Source organism: Pelecanus crispus, chromosome 9 (genome assembly GCF_030463565.1).
Source record: "Pelecanus crispus isolate bPelCri1 chromosome 9, bPelCri1.pri, whole genome shotgun sequence".
NCBI lineage: Eukaryota > Metazoa > Chordata > Aves > Pelecaniformes > Pelecanidae > Pelecanus > Pelecanus crispus.
Window position 1 is genome coordinate 6707683 of NC_134651.1, and position 20219 is coordinate 6727901.

Consider the following 20219-nt stretch of genomic DNA (forward strand, 5'->3'; position numbering starts at 1 on the left):
TTTGGAAACAGAAAACAGGACTGGACACGCCGTGTTTTACTTGTGCCTGGGAAGACACGTCCTGCACGACTGAGCTCAAGATTGTGGCTGGTCTAATAGCAAAGTAGACCAGGGACAAGGCTTTGCTAAGTGCTCCCCTTCCCCCTTGCACTCACCCCATCTACAAAGCGACACGTCAGCTTAGTTTGAGCATGGCTTCAGCTCTAGCTTAATGGTCTTTCCCTTCTTTTAAATAGGGAGCAAAGGGATGGAAAGAAAAGTCTACCTACGTACTGCAATCTAAATGCATGAATGGAGGACCCAGAGCGCAGAGCTTAGTCCAGCCCATGCTGGCTTTCGAGTTTCTGTCCCATTACACGCAGTGCCTCGCTTTCCTTCAGCTCCAGAGATCCACAGCTTGAGTTTAAACCTTGATCCTCTCCTGGAGAAAGCCTTCATGCACAGTTTGAGCAAACTGATGTGCTGCATTTCTGTAAAGGCCAGCAAACTCCAGTGATTTCCAGCACCTCTGGCTCCATCGAGGCTGCCCTTTGCCAAGACCTAGGCAGCACCGTGCTGCACGTGAGGATGCTGATTGCTCTAGCTGCGGTAGAAACAGAGGGTTTTTTCCCCCCAGAGGGGAGAAGAGACCGAAATGTTGATTCTGATAGTCTGTTTCCATTTAAGAAGTGAAACACCTGCACTTGGCAAGCTGTAGGACAGCCCAAGGCAGCACCAAGCAGCACTTCCGACAGCGTCGGGGCTGCATGACGTGCTCCGATGGCGTACAAAGGGGTGAAATGGGGGGACTCCAGCGAGCCAAGGCACGGAGACCCGCAAGCCTTAGAAGCACACACAGCCCACGACTCCTGCGCAGCCACAGCACGATCACAGTACGTATGCAACCACAGTATACAGCTGGCAGTAGTAACAACATCGACTGGGATTTGTTTCCTATCCTAGGAAGTGGCTTGCGTCCTTTAAGTGTTCAGAACATGTCTTAAGAAGTAACTCATTCAGAGGTTAAAGTCCTCATTTGCCATAATTTCCAAGTCTTTCTGCTCCTCTCCTTTGCACTAGTGTTGATTTGCTTCAGGTTCTTCCACCAAAATCCTTAAGAAAGGCACATTAGCTTGGTGGAGATCTTTTTCACCTCCCTTAGCAATAAAAAGCTTTCCAAAATCCCATATTGTTCATCAGCTTGTCTCTAGAGAACCAGACTTTAAAATGTAAAGCAGTCTGCATCTTCTAAGTCCAAACCTCCATGGGTACCATGGACTCCTTTGTTCCGACGGAGGGAAGCAAGTACTCTTCCTCCAGAAAACGAAAGGGGAATTGTACTAAAAATCCACGAATCTTTTTTAATTCTTCTGCTGCTTTTGCAGGATCATCATTCGCTAATTTGGGCTTGTTGATGAAATCACGCAGTTGGACTAAATTATTCACCTGGTCACTGGGAAGGCATCGAAAAACCTGATCAAAACAGAAAGAAGTGGCATGTCAGTGCGGGGGAACTACTGCAATGCAGAATTCCCAAGAAAGACCAAAAAACATCTAATACAAATTCCTCGGGATGGGAGTGACTTAATTAATGGCCTAATGGGGAGGGAAGAGGTATGAGCCTATCTGTGATACAGCTAGAGCAGGCAGAGGGAGAAGCTCCAGGGCTTTTTTTGATCACCGCAAAAGCTCATTAGAAACAAGGAGTAAAATTTGCTTCTACTCCAGTTAGGCTATGGCCAACTAGAAACAATAAGTACACTGCAGCGATTCACTGGAGCTACAGCTGACACAAATAAAAGGAGAAATGACAACTGTCACCTTCTTGGGCTGCCGTCACGCTTTGAGGACGCACAAACTCCAGTTTCTTGTTCACAGCTCTTGCATCCAACACTAGTCATTCCTTCAAAGCATCTCTGAAGGTCCAACCCCAGGAATCAGACCTGCTGCCCTTGCCCTCCCCGTGCCACTTCTCCCGTTGGCATCTGCTGCCGCCCCGCAGGAGGGAGGGAGGGGAAAGGCGCCGCGCTCCTCACCTTATCAAAGATGGTGGCATTGCGAGCCGCCGTAGAAATCCACACCTCTTTGAAGAATTTGTCGCAGACAGGATCCTGGTGTTCTGGACTGAGATCGGAGCCGCCAAGCACAACCCTGAGAAGACAAAGGGATCGATGCTCATGGAGGCTGAAGCGCCGGGCGCTCCCCCTCTTGAGAAGTGCCAGGGGAGGAAAAGTTTCCTTGGGACTTGCCAAACCCCGCGTGCTCCCAGCACCCTCCTGCTCCAGTCCCCTGCAATAGTCTGTCAGCCTTAACACTGCCCGAGTTTCTCCTTTTTTTTTTTTTTTTTTTCTCTGTGCAATAACTGTCCAGATGGGAAACAGGGTAAAAAAAAGGAAAAAGAGAAAGGTCTTAATGAAAAAACAGCCATGTTGTGGGCCAGATGGCTGCTCCAAGTGAGGAAACTTCCATTAGAAAGAGACAGCACCACCCAAAATTAAGAGTGTGAAAACAGGATCTGGAGGCAAAATATCACTGTCTTGTTTATGAGCTCTCCTAGCGAAATCCTTGAGCAAAACAATTTTGAAGTCAAGCTGCCAAACTGAGGACAGGAGTGATGTGAGAAAGGCTAACGCCAGTGAAATAGCAGCAAAACTCTGGGCTAAATCCAGGTCAGGCAATGCTAAATCTGAGCAGGCAGCAGCAGGCCCATTGGTTTGAAAGGCTGCGCGCAGGCGTAAGCCCGAGCAATCCCTGCCTGCATCCCTGCTCGCTGCCCGTGCTTGGCCAGCCCCGCACATCCCACCTGAAGCACCGCAGCCGGAGGGACTGGGCAAACTTCCCAGCGCTGTAATCCTCCCCATCCATCACAGAGGGGACGGTCTCGGTGTCCTGCACGATGATGGCCATCTCGCTGTCCCGCTTCCCCAGCATGCTGCGGTCATTGATGTTGGCAGAACCTGGCGAGGGGGAAAATGAAGCCCCGGCAATACATCACCTGCTGCAGGAGATGCTCCTGCTCGCCCTCCGTCACCACCCACCACCCCCGAGGGCCTCCGCATCCCTCGTCTCCATGGGAGACCAGCTATGGCTTTGCTAGGTAAAACCCTGCCCAGAGGGCTTCCTTATGGAAACACAGATCCCAAGAACCAGGATGAGGGGGAAGGCAAAAAAACCCAAATTTTTGAAGGCTTCAAAAGCTCCTGGTTTGGAAGAAGGGTAAATAAATCATAGCCAAGCCCAGGCCAACATTTTCAAAAGTTCACTCCCTCTCTAACTTCCCAGATGCTTTTGCTGAAGGATGCCACAGCATTCAAAGGTCTTTACTGCATTTGGTTTGGATACCAAGTGACCTGATGCAGGACGGGCTCCAAGGGTAAATCCGCTTTTATCTTTAGTAGTGTGAAGAGAGGAAGTTTTTCATTTGCATTTGGGAGGTAGGGTTTTTTCAGGAGGGGGATCTAGGAAGAAGGACGTCACCTCCTTGCTGTGGGTAACCAACACCCAGCCCCTCCTGTCCTGCCGGGACCGCGCTTTTGTGTCTGCAGACGCAGGAGCTCAGGCACCGTCCCTGCTAACGCAGCAAGGCAGCAGCAGAGCACAGGGCTCTGGGGGACCTGCCAACCACGGGAAATGTTTCTTCCACTCCTTGCCCTGTGCTTGCTGCAGCACTACCGCACGCTGTGTAAAATCCAAACCACGGAAGGCAGAAGGGTGCTTTCCAGAGGGGTGCTGGGGGAACGCCTTCCCCGGTGGTGGGACCCATGGGCGTCCTGTGCACAGCTCCCCGCTCGCACCCTGGGAAATAACCACTTCAGTCCCCAGCAAAGCTGCTGGAAGGCAGCAGAAGGCTCCCCCCATTGCACTTCTACTGCACGGCTCTGGCCGTGCCTTTTGTGGGGCGGGGTCCCTCTCCAAAAGGCACCACCCAGCGCATGTAAGGGTTTGGGTGCTGGGCTCGCGCAGCCGCTCCAGCCCTGACTCTGCACTGCGGTGGGAGCTCCCCGGCCCGCAGGGTCTGGCACCCGCAGCATTGCTCGAGACCAGCTGAGGCTTTATCCCCAAACAGGTTTCTCTGTCCGACGCCGCCATCAGAAGGCAAGGGATGGGGGGACACACCACAGCACTTGTTGGCTCCAAGGGAACAGCAAGATGCAGCCAGCGATAGGAGTCATCAGGTCACTAACCCACAGAAATGACCAAACAATAAAAAAAAAATCTCCAGACATGGCCCCCAGCTCCATAAGAGACCCCCAGGCAGTAGTTAGCCATTCAGCCTTCCCAGTGACTGAATTAATTCAAGGGGAACTAACACCTCCAGAGGCAAAATGAGCTAAACCCCTCTCCGTCCCTTCACCTCTCTCTCCAGCACAGCGGCCCCGTTAGCATTTTCTTTCCATGTACCACCTCTTTCTCGGGTGGGAGAGGGATGACACAGGCTCCCCCCATCACCTCACCAGCCAGCGCAGATGCACATGCTGTATAAAATCCTTCCTCAGGCTTATAGGTACAGAAAATAGAAATTAAGAGCTGTCTCAGGCCCCCAGACCACCACAGTTGCAACAACGCTGCTCCTGCTGTAATACTAAAACCACCTCTGGGCTGCTCTGCGTGCTGGAGACGGGATCTGACCCCTGAGAGGGTAACAGGGGAGCAAACCTAAGCACAGGTCATCCGAGACTACACGCTGAACTGCTGCTTTGAAGGAGGGGAGTACTTTGAATCTTGCAAAATCTGGTATTAAGTTATTCTTTGGCAAAGTTTTCATTGCTGATAGAACAGATCCGAAAGGGTTTCTTTAAAGAAACAGGCTAAAATTCTGCTTTTCTGCTGCGATGTAGGACTCCGAGCCTTAAGTCCCTTGTCTTTGCTTCGCAATCTCATAATAAATATGGTAAGAGAAGCGGATGAAATGATTTCTATTACTTGTTATAACATATTTCCCCATTCTTAGGAAATGGAGCTGATAAATGACACGTGTTGTCCAAACCTTCCAAATTTTACAGCACATTCTGTTCTTTAAGGAACAGATGACAAGTCTCACAAGTCTTCCTGCTAGAGCAGAGTTTGATACAAGACAGATGGACAATATTCCCTGCACTGGGATTCTCTTCAGTGTTGCACAGAGATTTAAAACCATTTTAGAAAAACAAATTAAATGACAGCCCTCCAAATTCTTTCCTCCCTCCTACCTACCCTCCTGATGAATTTATGAGTTTGTTTTGGTTTTTTTTTTTTTAACAGCAAAATATTTCACAAGAAAGAAAACACAGAAAAGCACACGGCACCGCAGCCTGTACTGAGCACAGGGCAGAGAAGCAAAGGGACTAATCCAGGTATAATGGAGTGGTCCAAACCCCTCCCGCAAGCCCCCTGCTCACCGATTATAACTGTGTTGTCATCAGCAATAAGCAGTTTGCTGTGAACATAGATGAGCTCTGTGACTAGTTTTCCTTCCAATTCTGCATATGTTCGAAGTCCACAGAATGATATGTAGTTTATCCACTTGTCTCCAACTGAAAATTAAAAGAGAAGAAAACTGATGGCATGAGGGAAGTGGAAGAAAGAAGAAAGAGAAAAGACCCTCTATATATAAAGACCCATATGAATAGCAGTTCACTTTTGGCTTTTTAAAAAAATAATAAACAGATAATGGAAATAAGTTTCTTTAAAAGCAGACTTTAAAAGCTGCCTGTGGGCTCTCTGTGCTGCTCTGATCCGCTGCCTGCTCGGATACTTCCACTTTGGTGAAAAATGACCCAAATCTCCCTTGCGCACCATGCAAGTGCTCACAATTGATATGAACATCTTAAAATAACTGGGCTGTGTGACCGCTTTTCTGCAGATCCTGCAGAAAGGAGGCTGGAAGCAGGTGTTTCGTTCATGCACAGTACAGGAAATATGTCCTAACGTACTTGTCCGCAGTTCAGATTTACACAAAGACCTAGAACTAATGAGGCATTATGTACGCCCCTAGTATTTACGATACGTGGGTTTTCGTGGTGCTCTGATTCCCAGCAGAGCAAATTCAAGCAGGCATCCTCATGGCGAGGAAGCAACTCGGAAAGAGCGTCCTGTTTAGGCAGGTTTTTCCTCTCCGTGTTCAACAACTGCCAGAAACAAACCCAGGATGGGATTCATGGGGGCACGGGGGGAGGCAGAGGGCTTGTTGCTCCCAGAAGCATGACCCCACTCAGGACATTTTCCAAATAACACGATCCTCAGCAGCTGCAACAGCGCCGTGCTCCTCTCTGGGGTCCTCCCCTCCTCCGGATCCGGGCTGCATCTGAGCGTGAAGTCTGACAACTGGCCAAGGCTCGCATGACCCGACAGACCTTGCCACGGAATGATGGCAGAGGAGGAGGTCGCTCGCCAGCCCCTCGAGCCCATAGCACACATTGCTGTGAGATGCCCCAGTCCACGCCTGAACCCCTCAGCCACAGCAAGCCCATGTTAATAAGAAGCTGGAGAATCTGGTTTATGTGCGTCCATCGAACAGCAGCATCCCAACCAAGACAAAGCAACGTAGAGGAGAGGAATAAAGCTCTTACCCTCTGCCTTCAGCTGGCCCAGGATTGAGTTTTCTCCTCGGCACATGGTCCTGGAAAGAAGGTAGGCAGCTGTCAGCACCACCATGACTTGAGGTAGCAGCATATGCCGAAGCAGAACCGGGCGAGGTAAACCGCAAACACAGATGCCTCTTAAATACCCCGTGCAAGCAGAGGAAACACGGTACTTCCAGAACACACATTTTTCCCAAACGACTGTTGATATATCAAGGACTGCTCATTTCCTAAAGGAGCTCATACCAATCCGCATAGGAGCTGGGGAGCATTTTTGCCTTCTAGAGCACACCGCAATGATGATCAACACATTACAAACAGGGCTGCTGCTGTCTGTGCTGCAGGTTTGAACGTGAAGTGACATCAAGAAAGTCAGTCAACACGTGCAGAACACCAGGTCAGGGGAGTTTGTGTGATTACACTGGGTTGGAAAAGCCACAGCCAGCATCTCATTCAAAAAAAACCAACACGTGGGCAATTTCTAAAGACCTATGGTTGCCCTTGCAGAAGAAAGCTCAGGCAGAAGGGTCTGGTTAGGCAGAGATGCTGCCTTCCTTCTGCTTGCGTCTCCTACCCCACTCATCCTTATGGAGGTGTGGTAGGACCTCTGCAGACCAGCAGACAAGGGAGATCTCACTCCAGAGGTAGCAGTAGTCTCTGCAGACTGACTGTGCCCTGGCCATACCATAACACAGCAGTTTTCCAGTAAAACCACCTTGTCTTGGGCCATTTTGCCGCCTTCTATGCCCCATTCTCAGTGCAGGGCTACCTGGCACTGCTGCATGTAAGTCCCTCCCACGAGACCTGCTGTGGGTGCCCCCAAAACCATTGATCCTGGAGCAGCGGGACAGCATCGGGAAAGATGCCGTTGCCTTCGTGGGGCTGACGGGCAGAGCCAGGCAAAGTATCGGCTGCGAAGGCAGCTCTGGAGACAAAGCCCAGCTCTTCCACCCAACAGAGCAGGTGCAGATCCCCTGAGCTAAAGAAGCTGCAGGGCTGCCTGCTCCTTCCCAGCCGCAGCGGCAATGGGGATGCTGCCAGAAGGAACCGCAATAAAGCCACAGTAAGTGTCTAAAGGAGAGCACGACTGCTGAGCAGGAGGTCAGAGACCTCAGGGGTGAGGAAGTTCTGGTTTGATGAGCTAAAAGGAAGAGGCAGGGATTTCCCCGCAGAGAGCACCAGGCTTTACCCACGGTACTTCCCTGCTCTGCTAGCATCGTCTCACCTCCTAATGCAAACCCCAGGGCTAGCAAATAAATGAGCTAAAGTACTAAGTGAAAAACTACACAAACAGTTCTCCTTTTCCAAACACCGTGTGCTCGTGTGGACAACATCTAGCGTGACACCACACCGATGGCAGCCAGAGCCTCGGGCACCAGCCGCAGCAGGCGGAGGTGACCGGGGAGGTCTCCGACAGCCCTGCCCGCAGCGGGGCTGCCTGCGGTACCTGTAGTTGAAGTGCATTATGGCCTGCAGCGCGTTTCCCCCGCCGGTCGAAATGTCTCCTTCAAACCCAGGCAGCAGCGGGATCACCACGTATACTCGGAAACGCTTATTTTCCCTGAAATGATAGTTTGGGGTGAGTATTAGCCTGCAAATGTTACAGCTTTGTACAAGGTGAGTCCACTTCGTTTCCCTTTCTCTGTGTTGACCGACTTGGTTTCCATCCAAGGCTACTATACCAATTTTAGGGGAGTAAAGTGTGAAGCGTATTTCCAGTTTCGGGTCTTCATAACCTGTCAGCAGTGCTTCAGCAAGTGCTCAGACCTTCAGGGGGAGAAGGAATAATTTACCCTCAGCAGACAACAAAAGAAGCTAAAGGAAAAGAAACATTTTCACTGAAGTTCAAGGGCAGGCTAATTATTTTGCAGATTGTGTCTGCCACTATAGAAGTTCATTTAGCACCCCGACAGCCCAGTCACATGGACACTGGTGCAGACTGGTGTGTACGACTGCCTGGCAGAGCACAGCAAAGATTAGAGAGCTACGGCAGGCAGAAACCCAAAATCTAACCTGACGTTCCCACTATATCCTGGTTTTTAGAAGTCAGAAACATCACAAAAGGTGGAAAAAGCTCGGGGTACAAGCAAAACATTGATCATTCAGGAAGGCGATCAATACATCACAACCTACAAAAACTCAGTTCCACTGGACATCCACAAACCAAACCGCACGCTAACCATGATCTGACCCAGGATTACCAAAGCTGCACTCACAGCACTGCCTGAGGCTTTTCTTAAAGCCCACCTTTGGGTTTTCTTTGCTGACAAATGCCAGGCGTATCTGCTCTGCCAGCGCTTCCCAGGCATCCCTGGGTGTTGGCAATCCCCTGGCCTGCACCCCGGCGGAGGAGGAGGACGAGGAGGAGGAGGATGCTCCATTGAAGGGTGCTGCCACTAGATGGCAAACACACTTTAATCAGGACAAAAAGCATTTCAGGAGCAGCCTGCAGATGAGCCAGCCTGCAGTTTTTGTTACAAGTATTCCTTCCTCGAGCAAGTCGTGCCTGTGGGTTTAAGGGCACAGGAATCGTGAAGAATTGGGGTCTCGTCTGAGCTGGGAGGGAGACATTGAGGTCCTGTGTGTCTTTAATTTCAACCAGCGCTTCCTCATAGCTGTGCTATGCACTGTAAACTAGCTTTAGTCTGACAGCAGACCTCGGAAACAGCTAATGAGGTCTTACCTGTAAACAAGAAGAGACTTTGAAATGAAGCTTGTTTGTACCATGAAAAAGATCTACTAACAAAAGCATTCCCAAAAGAGCAGCTTGTTTGTCTAAGCCCAGTGTTTATTAAACTAGTTAAAGAGCCACCCATGAAAAGAAGAGGAAACCAAGAAAAGAATGTTATTAATTACCCTGGTAGAAAATATTTAGTCTAGAGAGTGAGAAGTGTGCAAGCTTAACTAAAGAACTTAATTTACAATTAAACATCTGTGTGTCACCTACGCTGTTTTCCTGGGGCAGTTTGGAACACGAGCACTCGATACAAACCATTTAGGTCTTTTCCTTTAGGAATATAGTTTTAATCTTACATAAAGCCAAGCGCTCTGGAGCGTGCAGAATTTCCATCTTATATTCAGTTAGGAATCACTGATGTTAAGCTGGCGCAATATTGGCATAAAATTGGAGTAACACAGAAGCGAATCAAGCATCACATCTGAAAATGGGTCACTGAAGAATTTGCGTGACTCCCTTTTGTGCTAGACTTTTTGATGTCTGGACAGAACGACACCCTTTACAGAAACTTTACATAACAGGAAAATCTTAACAGATTACCTGGAGAACTGGCTGCTACCTCAGGAGCATTGCTAAGAGCAGGCAACCGATGCAAAGGGCCCGTGGCAGTCTGTTCCCAAAGGCAGGAAAGGCAATCCAGAGCGGCTTTCCTGGGGGACACTGCACAGAGACACCGCGTCCGGCTGCCTGCGAGCCTCGAGGTTGCAATGCAAACACCAGCAACGCCATTTCCAGCAGCGCTGGCACCACTCCTCACCTATCCCAGGTGAGAAAATCCACTCCATCTTTTCATCCTTAGCTACTTTCCATTATTTGGGCTACGCGCTGCAGCTCACAGGTTACAAGCAACTCCACCCCGTCACTCTGTCCTGTTGTTAATGGCGTAGCAGGTAACACCCATGCTCTGCCGGTTTGAGGTTTGAACAGTGCTCCTCTTTCCACAGTGCCTCTGAACAAAGCCAGTCTCATGGCAGCTCCTGTGGCCTTGCAGACATTACCCATAGCTCAGTGTCTGCGAGGCCGGAGCTGCTGTCTGTCTCTGCTTGGTTGCCTTTACCCAAGTGGAAATTTCCAAGCTCAAGTGCCAAAGAGAGAGAAATTTCTGCAACTCCAGAGAGAGTACCTCTGGGAAAGCAGCCCCTGCATGGCTCTGGATAACTACAATATGGGGAAAAATAATCATTGCAAGAAACTTCTTGACGCATGGTGAGAAAGCACAAGAGATTAAAGGAAGACATTTGGAAAGTTTTCTGTATATCAGCCCAGCAAGACCAGGATACAATTTTAGACGATGACATACATGTATGTTAGAGACACTCCAGGAGAGCAACCTTAAGCAAGGCTCTCCAGGATCAAAGTGAAGACAAGCCCCTACCTGTAGTATTCATGTTAACACAGGGTTAGGCATGCTTAAGTAAAAGGACTGTCTAAAACATGGTTGGATTTGATCCATCCAGGAGCAAATGGTGGTCCCCTTGCAGCGGCTGGAGGTTGTAAATACCCTCCAGCACTTACCAGAAAAAAGTTGTTCAAACAATACCCGAACCCTGCAGTCAAATCCTCGAAATGTGTTTGCTTCCCCTATTTGAAGCCGATCCTCTCAATAAATAATTTAAATAAGCCACAAATCCCAGTTCAACCTTTTCGCTCATTAACTTGCCCTACCACACAGTTCTAGACTGGTTGGCTATGGAGCAAGGGTGTCACTGAACCGGAGTATAAAGGACTTGCTTTTAAACAAGTTCCATAAATAAAATACATTCGCATCAGCATAAGTCCAGAAAGACACTTTCTGGCTGCAAAGAAACCACTAAAGAGTCTCACTGCTGCAAACACAAGCAGATATTCAACCGCATTGGTTCTGTGTTGGAAAAAGCTATTGTACATTTGTGTCCATTAAGATATTATTTTGCACCACACCATAAAAATGCACCTGGAAGACTTTCATTGCCTTGTTAAGAACAGGTTACCTGTGAGCTTTAAGAATCCTCTGAGCAATTGCATCGCCAATCTTGTTCCAGACAACTTTGTCATCAGCACAGCTAATAAAAAACTGGTTCTGCAGGAAAAGCAAGCAAAAGCTACTGTCAGACACTGCCAGTGACGAACAAAAAATATTTGCATGCTTTGTTTCAGACCAACAGCAACTAAAGATAGCTGGGTTTTGTGTGCCATTTGAATTGGTGCTTTTTTTTAATTATTATTAAACGATGCGTGTGTCTGTGCTCACTTCGGGAACAAATTAGTTCTTATTAATCACGCTCCTTAGGAAGTTCATGTAAAGAGCAACCTAACAAGAGGCTAAAAAAAAAAACCACAGGAGATTCCTGCAGCTCCAGGCTGTATGTATGCGAGACCAGCCCTGTGCGCAGGAGGTTTAGGCATGCACAGGGGACACTGCAAAGCCACGGAGCGGGCAGGAAGACTATCACATCAGCCATGAAAGTTGCTGGCAATTTTGCAAAGAGGCTTATAAAGGAGAGGTCTACTTTTTTCCACCCCGTGCTCAGAAGGCTGTCAGGATACACACCCATCAGCCTGGTCCGAAAACCACTGAAGTCAATGGAAACAGCCCCAAAAATTCAGAGCAGATGCTGTATTAATATCCACGTGCGTCTAAATTCATAAAAATAAGACCAAACCTCAAGAAGAACTACCCTCCTGATGGCTGCGAGCCATGCCCAGAGCATCAGGACCCTCCTGCTTCCCCTCCTTGCCACTCACTTCTATATAGATGTAGTGCTTGCTGCTTTCTATCACGCTGATGTAGGCGCTGTGGATGGACTCCTCGTGGTATTTAATGCCGGCTGACCAGTCAGCAGCAGAACGGATCACCTGGAAAGCAAGAGATTAACACCTTCAGCTCTCTCCCATCCAGGATGGCACAGCATCGCCACTGAATTATTTAAGAGGTAATGCTCTTCCCTGGCACCGTTCACCTGTCAGGACTTCATTAAATAAGGCAATACAGGCAACATTCACCACTTATACCGCGCTTGTAGTAAGGAGGAAGGATACTCAGAAATAGTATTAATGCTTAATAACGTTTTGGTTAAAAACATAAGTGCCCTGTCCCACTGCTGCGTTACTGCCCTCTCCCACCTGAGCAGTTTTCGATGCAATAACAGCAGCACAGAATTTCCATTCTTGCTTAAAGGTCTTATGATAAACTGCTTTTAAAACAACCTAAATTTCCAAGCTTTAGGGCCACACATCCAATCAGTGATCTCCGCTCTAGCAATGTTTAAAGCTGGGGCAATGCGTTTTTCCCACAAAACGGGCAGTACATCATTGTACAGTCAGTCCGTTCACGCAGGCCACAACTTTGTCCTGAGCACTCAAGGTCATTTATTTCTTCTGCCAAATTCTTGCATAAGCCATCCGATTTGTGATGATACGACTTTCAAAATTCATAGCAGTTCGGCTGCCCACACTTATTTATTAATTTTTACTGGAAATCCACATTTAGAGTAGATACTGCGGGATCCCCGGGGCACGCTGTCCCCGTCTCCTGCAGTTCTTGTGCAAGAGAGCCAAACCAACGTGAGAAACAACCTCTGTTCGTGCTCTCAGCCAGGCTGAGCAATCCCCGCAGCGGGCAGCTTCGCATCCCCGACAGCCAGAGATGCCGTGGCATCTCCCACTCCTGAGCTTTGAGTCAAGAAACAGCCACGCTATGCCCCCAGTGACATTTTCCTAGATGGAAATGCAGTTTTTAATTAAGTGTTGGCAGGGTACGTGCTGAGGGGAAATAATTACTCGTGATTAGTCTCTGTCTTTAAACATTGTCAAGACAAAAACATTGAAACAATAGCCTTAAAATACCTCAATACAGCCATTATACCAGCACTCAGGGCCAGTCACACACAGGACAAGATCCAAATGCTGAGGATCTGTGAAATCTGTGCGTCAGTACGTGCAAAATTCCGATCCCTTTTGGGGTTCAACAACTTCTTTCCCTGGAAATCCCTCCCATGGATTTCTTTTAATTCTCCGTGTCCACCTTCTGCTTTGCTCCACATTACTCTCCCTGTCCCCCTGATACCCTGAGCTCTGCTGTCACACTGTCATCACCACCCACCACCAAAGCAGGCTGCTGGCCATGGTGTGGCTGAGGACTTTCGAGGGCTCATTAATTACCTGTAGCATACCAGTAGATAAGGATTTGGCCCTTCGGTCCAGGTGCTGCATGCCTGAACCAAAGCAATCCTCTCATCTCCAGAGCATCTCTGGAGGTGGCACTGAGGGGTATTTCTGTTCAGTAGCACAGGACTCCTGAGCTAATTCCTTCACCGGGACAGAAGGAGCTTTCTCCCACAGGCCACTGAAGAACAGATCCTGCAACTCTCCTATCTGGCTGCCCGCTCGGCCAACAGGAGGGAGCACTCTGCAGCCTCCCAGACTGAACATCAGGGTCACAGATGCTTGAGTGAGGGAGCCAGCGGGAACGCAAGGGCCATCACAGCCTCTACCAGTGCCAAAAAGCCGCCCTTTGCTTGCATAAAACTCCTCAAGGCGATGCTACTCATGCCCGTGTGGTTTTAATCACCCATTTGGTTTGCAAAACCAATGCCACGTGCTCCCACACGCCCCAGGCTGGGCACTGCTGAAACCCCACCGAGCACCAAGGCAGACAAAGCTCCTGAACAGAATTCCACCATTTGCATTAATAAGGAGAGAAAAACAGCTTTTCTGGGTAGAAAGCAGCCTACCTCTTCCATGCACACAGCTCAGGCTGCAGCCTGGACAGGAGCTCGCAACCCTTCTACCTTCACAGCCGGCGATGAGCAGCCACGCTGCCCCTTCCCTGCCTTTTGTCCTGCTGCCCTGAAAACCTGGGGCCACAAAGCACATCCCTGCGGGCTGGGGACCTCCTGCAAATGCAGTCTGGAATTGCACTTCAGAAAGCTGCAGACTGTAGCTTCTTAGTGTACAGAGTACTGATATTTAATCCTTTTTTTTTTTTTTTGCTAGTTAACTTTGTCCATGCTCCAAAGAGCCACTTCTCTTTTTAAGATAAGCTGCTGAGCCCCGCACTGAACAAAGTAACTTCCACACCCTCATTTACAGCAGCAATAGCTGAAACTGCTGGGGAGGAGGAATAAATGACCTTTTCTGAATTGGGTGCTTGATAGCACCAAGGTGCCTTGCTTTGAAAGACAACTTTACTGCCAGGAGATAAGTTTATTCCAAAGCAGGGATGCCACCTGACACAACAGAACCATCACTCAGGACCATCCCTTTCCAGCACCATGGCTTCATCCACCTGCCCTTCCCTGCCTTCATCTTCCCCCCTCCACGTGTCAGCACCCCAGCTCCCTCCGTACCCCAGGCTGCCCACTGTTACAGGACCATCATCCCTCTGCCCTCTCCCCAGAACAACGTGTCATGGCTCATCCTGAAAAGCTGCCTCAGCATCACCCAAAAAGCTTATGTCTGGTACAACCTTGAATCCACGTGCGGAGGGAAGAAGAGGTGTCAGAAGATGCTGGCTGGTGCAGCAGAACAGGTGTAAGGTGTTCCAGCTTGGACCTCCTCAAAATAAAGTTATTTTTAACCTGGATCACAGCTCTGCAGCCACAGCAACAGGTGAGGAGGTGGCAGGACAAGGCCACCAACGTTGGTGGCTCTACGGCCACCAACGGCAGCATCGCATGGATGCAGCACGCACCCCGAGGGACCGAAGCTGCAGCTGTGGCACTCAAAGACAAATGCACACCCTGAAGTTTCCTACACAGGCCTTCGCTTATCACTGATGTTTCATCTCACGCTTCTGGACACCTCGCCTTTCCTGTCAAGGTATTTAAAGTGACCTGGTTCAAACCCAACCTATTTTCCTGGGAGAAAAGGCCACAAGCTGCCCAGCACAGCACCCATCAACCAGAGCTGGTGTCTCCATGCTCCTTCCTCTCCTCTCCCTCAAACCTCTCAACAGCAGCGCTGAGTGCTGTGCTGGGCTTATCATCTCTTTAACTTCTTTAACCAATACAACAGTAATAAATTTGACGTTTGCTGTGGGCTATTGCATAAATCCTGAACAATGCAAGCTCTCACGCAGGCTTCAAAGAGGTAAGGGCATTAGCCATTGCCAGAGCATTAAATTTTCATTGCATTTACATCAAGAACTGGATGTTGCCTCACCACGCCACATCTTTTGCAGCGCTGGCTTTGGCTGATAACTGCAAACTCTGGAATGGAAATAGAGAGATGGAAGAAACCTGGCACTGCCTTTGGCAGACGGCTATTAGACTCTTGCAAAAATCAACATGCAATCACATTGCTATTGCAAGCAAAGCCCAGAAGTTCAAACAAAAGAGGATGAGAGACCCTGTCTGACTAACCCATGGAGCTGACAGGCTCCCTTCCTCTTTCCCAGCCTGTACATCGTTTCCCATGCACGCTGCATTCATCCTCCCTGCCCAGGGGAAAGCCCCTGTCAGTGCCACTCCTGCTATCCCCACCCTCCCGAAAACGCTTTCCTGCTCCTCTCCTCTGACAAAGGAGAGCAAAAACCAGATGGTACAATGAGGTCAAAATCTGTTGCTGACAGGTCAGCAGCTCGGGCTTGCAGCAACGTTGCAGTCCCCACAGATCCTTTGTGTTTTCCCTTCCTCTGATCTGCCCACAATTGAAGACAGATTTGCAAACAAGCTCAGAAACAAGAAAACCGTCAGCCAGAATTTCTTCAATCACCCCGCAGCCAAGGACAGTCACCGGATGCTGGATTTTAACTTGGGGCAGTAACTTCTGCCTATAAAGTCCCTACACAGCACCAAAACAGGGATAACGCGGGTTTGGCTGGTGGCCAGCCAAAGGATTCAGTATCAAGAACAACAATATTGCTCTAGTTTTTCTGGATAAAAAAGTTGGTGAAAGATTTTAGGGTATCTGCTTATTTCTGCGCTGGACTGTACCACTGACAGGAGACGTGAGCACCTGCAGCCCTCTGGTCTGAAACTGATGTATGGGACAGGCAAGAGGCTGATATTCCTGTGACTGCAGGAAAGGAGAAGCCACGCAGGGACACCCCAACGCACAGCCCGGAGCTCCAGAAAAAGGCAACGGGGTGGGGGGGGTGTCAGATCCAGGCTTCAGGTGTTCTCCCCTCTCCCCACCTCCTGCAGCAGCCAAATCTGAAACGTTTGTCAGGAGGAGAGCCCGAGCCGCTCACTGACCCACAGCGGGGACCTCAGGGATGCTCAGGGCACTTGTGTCATCCAGGGATTGATGGAAACCAGGCCAGCATGAGCATTATGGAGGAGACAGCCAAAATTACAGTGTGTGCAGCAAAACCACGCCTCGGAGCTCGAGGAGATCATCCAGAGATCGCAACCCAACTGCAAGCAGCCTGGGACCGAGGGACCTGCACCCAGGCAGGGTGCACCAGCCTGGGCAGAGGAGCCAACCTCACTGCTTCCACCGCGCTTGGTGCTGCAGATGCTTTTCCCTCATAGTCTTCCCTCATACGGGCAAGGCTGGTACATTGCAGGGCAACATGTTTTCAGTCTAATATCATATAGTTTTATTTATCTGGCTATATGCAGGGATGGGCTACCCTGACAGGTTTCTAAAAGCTGCAAGTTGACATAAATTAGAAATGAGCAAGATAGTACCAAATTAATAATTTACAAGAAAAACCTGCTCTCTTTTTGCTCTTTATGGCATCACTGGGAACAGCCCCTTATTTCCTGGAATGTATTAGTTATTTGCAATGCCCCAACAACGTCGTGACTAGGCTAGTTTCAAACAGCTCACCCATCGCTCAGCATTGGTGTATGTGGCATTTAGCAGTCACCATTTGAGCTTCGTCCTCCTCTCCCATGGGCTGATGCCCTGAGCCAGCAGCTCTGCAGTATGGACTGAAGGAAAGCTGGACCTAGACTGTGCTCAGTTTAGTTTCTCCTTTGGGAACTGCTTCCAGTTCTGTAATCAGTAGAGCTTAACTTTTTGCTACAGCAAACCCCATGATTTAGAAGTTGGGGCTTATCTTGCGGTGAGAGCACGCTCAGGGGACACAAGCCCCCTCACTTCCATGAGAACAAAATTTCCCAAAAGCTGATGTCACGGGCACAGCCAGGGAGGCATTTACAGCCACAGGGAAGCATGATGATGCCTGAAGCGAGACTGTTTCTCCACAAGCTGTAAGCATTGTTTTGGAGGCTGATGTAAATGCCCAAGATCCATGACACAAGATCCCCGTGCCAGCCAACCCTCACACCACGTGGGGAGGAGCGGACAATGCCCTGGCAAACCACAAGCCCAGAAAAATGCGTCTTGTTACACTAAGCTTCCCCAGGCGTTGCTGTCATCTGGGTGGACCACGCTTCATGAAGAGTAAAGGCATGCGTTTTCCCCAGTTTTGGTCTATTTGCTCTTATTTCATACATCTTTCATCCACAAAGACTCACAATTGATTTGCTGCTTCAGCATAACTTGTTTGACTTTGTATTCTTCAACAACTCCATGTTTCTGCTGGGTAACAGTAGTATTCAATATATGCACTCACTATAGCTAACTGGGTTTTAAATATAGCTATCTTGGCAATTATGCCTGTGAGGATGATTGTCACAAAGGAGACTGTGGGCTGACTGTGCAGAACTGCAGAGGACCCACAGGGCTGAGTGGCTGCATAATAAAACGCAGATGAAATTCAATGCAGAAAGCAACAGCCCTAAGACTCCACTTAATGCTGGGCTCTAGCTGACCACTACCCGTCTGAGCAAGGCGTCAGGGGCCTGGTAGACTGCTCTAAGATCTGGGATAAATACTCAGTGGGCAACCTCAACCCATCAGCCTTCCCAAAACATAAAACACAAACGTTAGGCATTACAAGAAAAGCAACAGAAAACAAAATGGAAAATTACGCAGCTATACAAAGTCACGGTGTTCCCACAACTTGAGTACTGCGTACAGCTTGGTCCTCTTAGAGATAAGACAGAGATATGAACTAATGCATCTCTTCTGAAAGAGTTGCGTTATTTTACTGTAATTGAGGATCCAGCCATCTATGCCGTGAGCTAAATTAAATAAGAGTTTTTCATTTTACATTTTCAAGTTCTGCAGAGGGTCTGTCAGGCATCAACACTTCCTTCTGGAAAGATCCAAAACAAGCTCTCTTGGGAGTAGGTGAGCAGGAGACCATCAACACCCACCTGGACTGTGGCATGAACAGCCTCGGGCACCTGATACTTCAACTCATTAGCAGTTTGCTGAGATTTTGGCAACAGGAATGGGTAAGACAGGGATCGGTATTTGGGCTTCATAATCTGCTCAGGGGAAAAAAGAAAAAAAAAAATCCTTGAAGAGATTGCAACACAGCCGAGTAACATTAAAAAAACAATAAAATGCATGCCTAGGGAGGGCATGTGGATGAGGCAGGTCTGTATTTATTTCCATGCCCCCAGCAGCAATGCCCACACCCCACCTTGGTGAAGTTCCAGCGCTGGATGAAATGTCGGGCGACATCACGCGCAGCTTTGCCGTGCACCACGGAGGAGATGTCATGCCAGGGCATCCTCGGCGTGGTGTATCTGTCAATGAAGTCTACGAGACAGAAAAGTACATTTGGACCTCCTCAGACAAAGGACATGAACGTGGAAAAGCACAGCGTCCCCCTCCTCAAACTGAAGTTTCTGGGACACGGCACCGAGGGCTGTGCAGATGAATTATCATGCAATTGCCCGCAGTCCAAGTCCACGGACTGTAAAAGCATAGTTGGCCCTAGAACCTCTCAAAGGGAATTTTGCTGCTTCTTCCTAGCAGCCAAACCAAAATTGCCTCATTACCTCTGGCTCAGAAGCAGGAAAAAATACAGTTTGAGACTGAGAAGATGCAGAACAGGGTTTGGGGGAAAGTAATGATTTCCAGGGTACAAAAGCACCTACCAGCAAAAGGTTTGTCAAGTTGAACCCAGTCTTTAAAGACGAAGTTGCAATAGTCTTTTCCATGCCAGAACCTGGTTTCCCCAAGCAGCTCACCAACACCTGTCTTCAAGCTGCGAATGGATCCTTTATCTGTCACAGGCAAAGAAAATAGCAAAACCACATGCTCCAAAATCACATCTGTCCATCACGCACCGCTGGTGACAGACTCACTGCCACGGAAAAGCATTGGTGGGGCTTGCCCGTCCCAGCTGGCTGAAGCTGTTTTCTCCCTAGTCTTCCTGTTGCTTTCAAAGGATGCATATTAGTATTTTTTCTTCCCTATTTTAATATTTGTTATACAATCAGGACAGGTTATACATAGGCATCTGTTATGGAAACAAAAAGCAGATGCTGAATTCTCTCTACATTGGACTAAAACATCAGCCTAATATAATTTGTTTTTCCAGTCCTATGACACCTAAATATTACCATGTGGCAGTCCACTCCCAGCTGCGACTGACGGTAGTGGATATATGTACAGGAACATCACATATATCATCTACTTAATATATTTTACAATACTAATGAACTAATTCCAACTTATCTGCTAGAGGGTTTATGATTTTGCCTCTATAGCAGGGTGTATCTCCTAACAGAAGCTAGTCTTTATTAACTAGAATGAGATGATTAAAAAGCTCAGGTTCCCTCATTAAGTTTTGTGGGTTTTGTTTGTTTTATTTTGTTCTTCCAAATAACAATGTCATCTTTTGATAAAATTTTACATGTTGAACAAATGGACCCTGAATTCCAAATTGACAGTGATTAAAATGATCTAAAATATTATAGACAGGGATATTCCCTCCTAACAGGATCCCTTCTCTAGAGCACGTATCTTGGTGCAGAGTGAACTCTTTTTCCTCACTGTTAAGAAAACCAAAACTGTTGGCCTAGACCATGAATGTTTAACTAGTGTTATTTCCTGACCCTGAGAGCAGCCTTCATCTACTGTACCAAACATTACTGCAGTAATTACACAGTAACATGCCAACAGCAGAAGCCTTCTCCTAACCCAACCACATC

At 48.4% G+C, this 20219-nt stretch overlaps 1 protein-coding gene across 10 annotated transcripts in view; it reads right to left on the reverse strand.

Moving 5' to 3' along the window:
- Nucleotides 1-1227: 1227 nt before the first annotated feature.
- The window catches only part of PLD1 (phospholipase D1), a 43869-nt gene continuing 24877 nt past the window's right edge, over nt 1228-20219 (reverse strand). For all 10 annotated transcript variants that reach the window (XM_009492355.2, XM_009492352.2, XM_009492350.2 and 7 more), the window contains 11 exons: nt 19161-19289; nt 18701-18819; nt 18429-18542; nt 12001-12111; nt 11247-11335; nt 7987-8100; nt 6528-6577; nt 5358-5492; nt 2783-2936; nt 2016-2130; nt 1228-1452 (listed from right to left, as the gene is read on the reverse strand). In XM_009492355.2, coding sequence (XP_009490630.1) covers nt 1228-1452; nt 2016-2130; nt 2783-2936; nt 5358-5492; nt 6528-6577; nt 7987-8100; nt 11247-11335; nt 12001-12111; nt 18429-18542; nt 18701-18819; nt 19161-19289 — 1355 coding nt within the window. The remainder of the gene's footprint in view (nt 1453-2015; nt 2131-2782; nt 2937-5357; nt 5493-6527; nt 6578-7986; nt 8101-11246; nt 11336-12000; nt 12112-18428; nt 18543-18700; nt 18820-19160; nt 19290-20219) is intronic.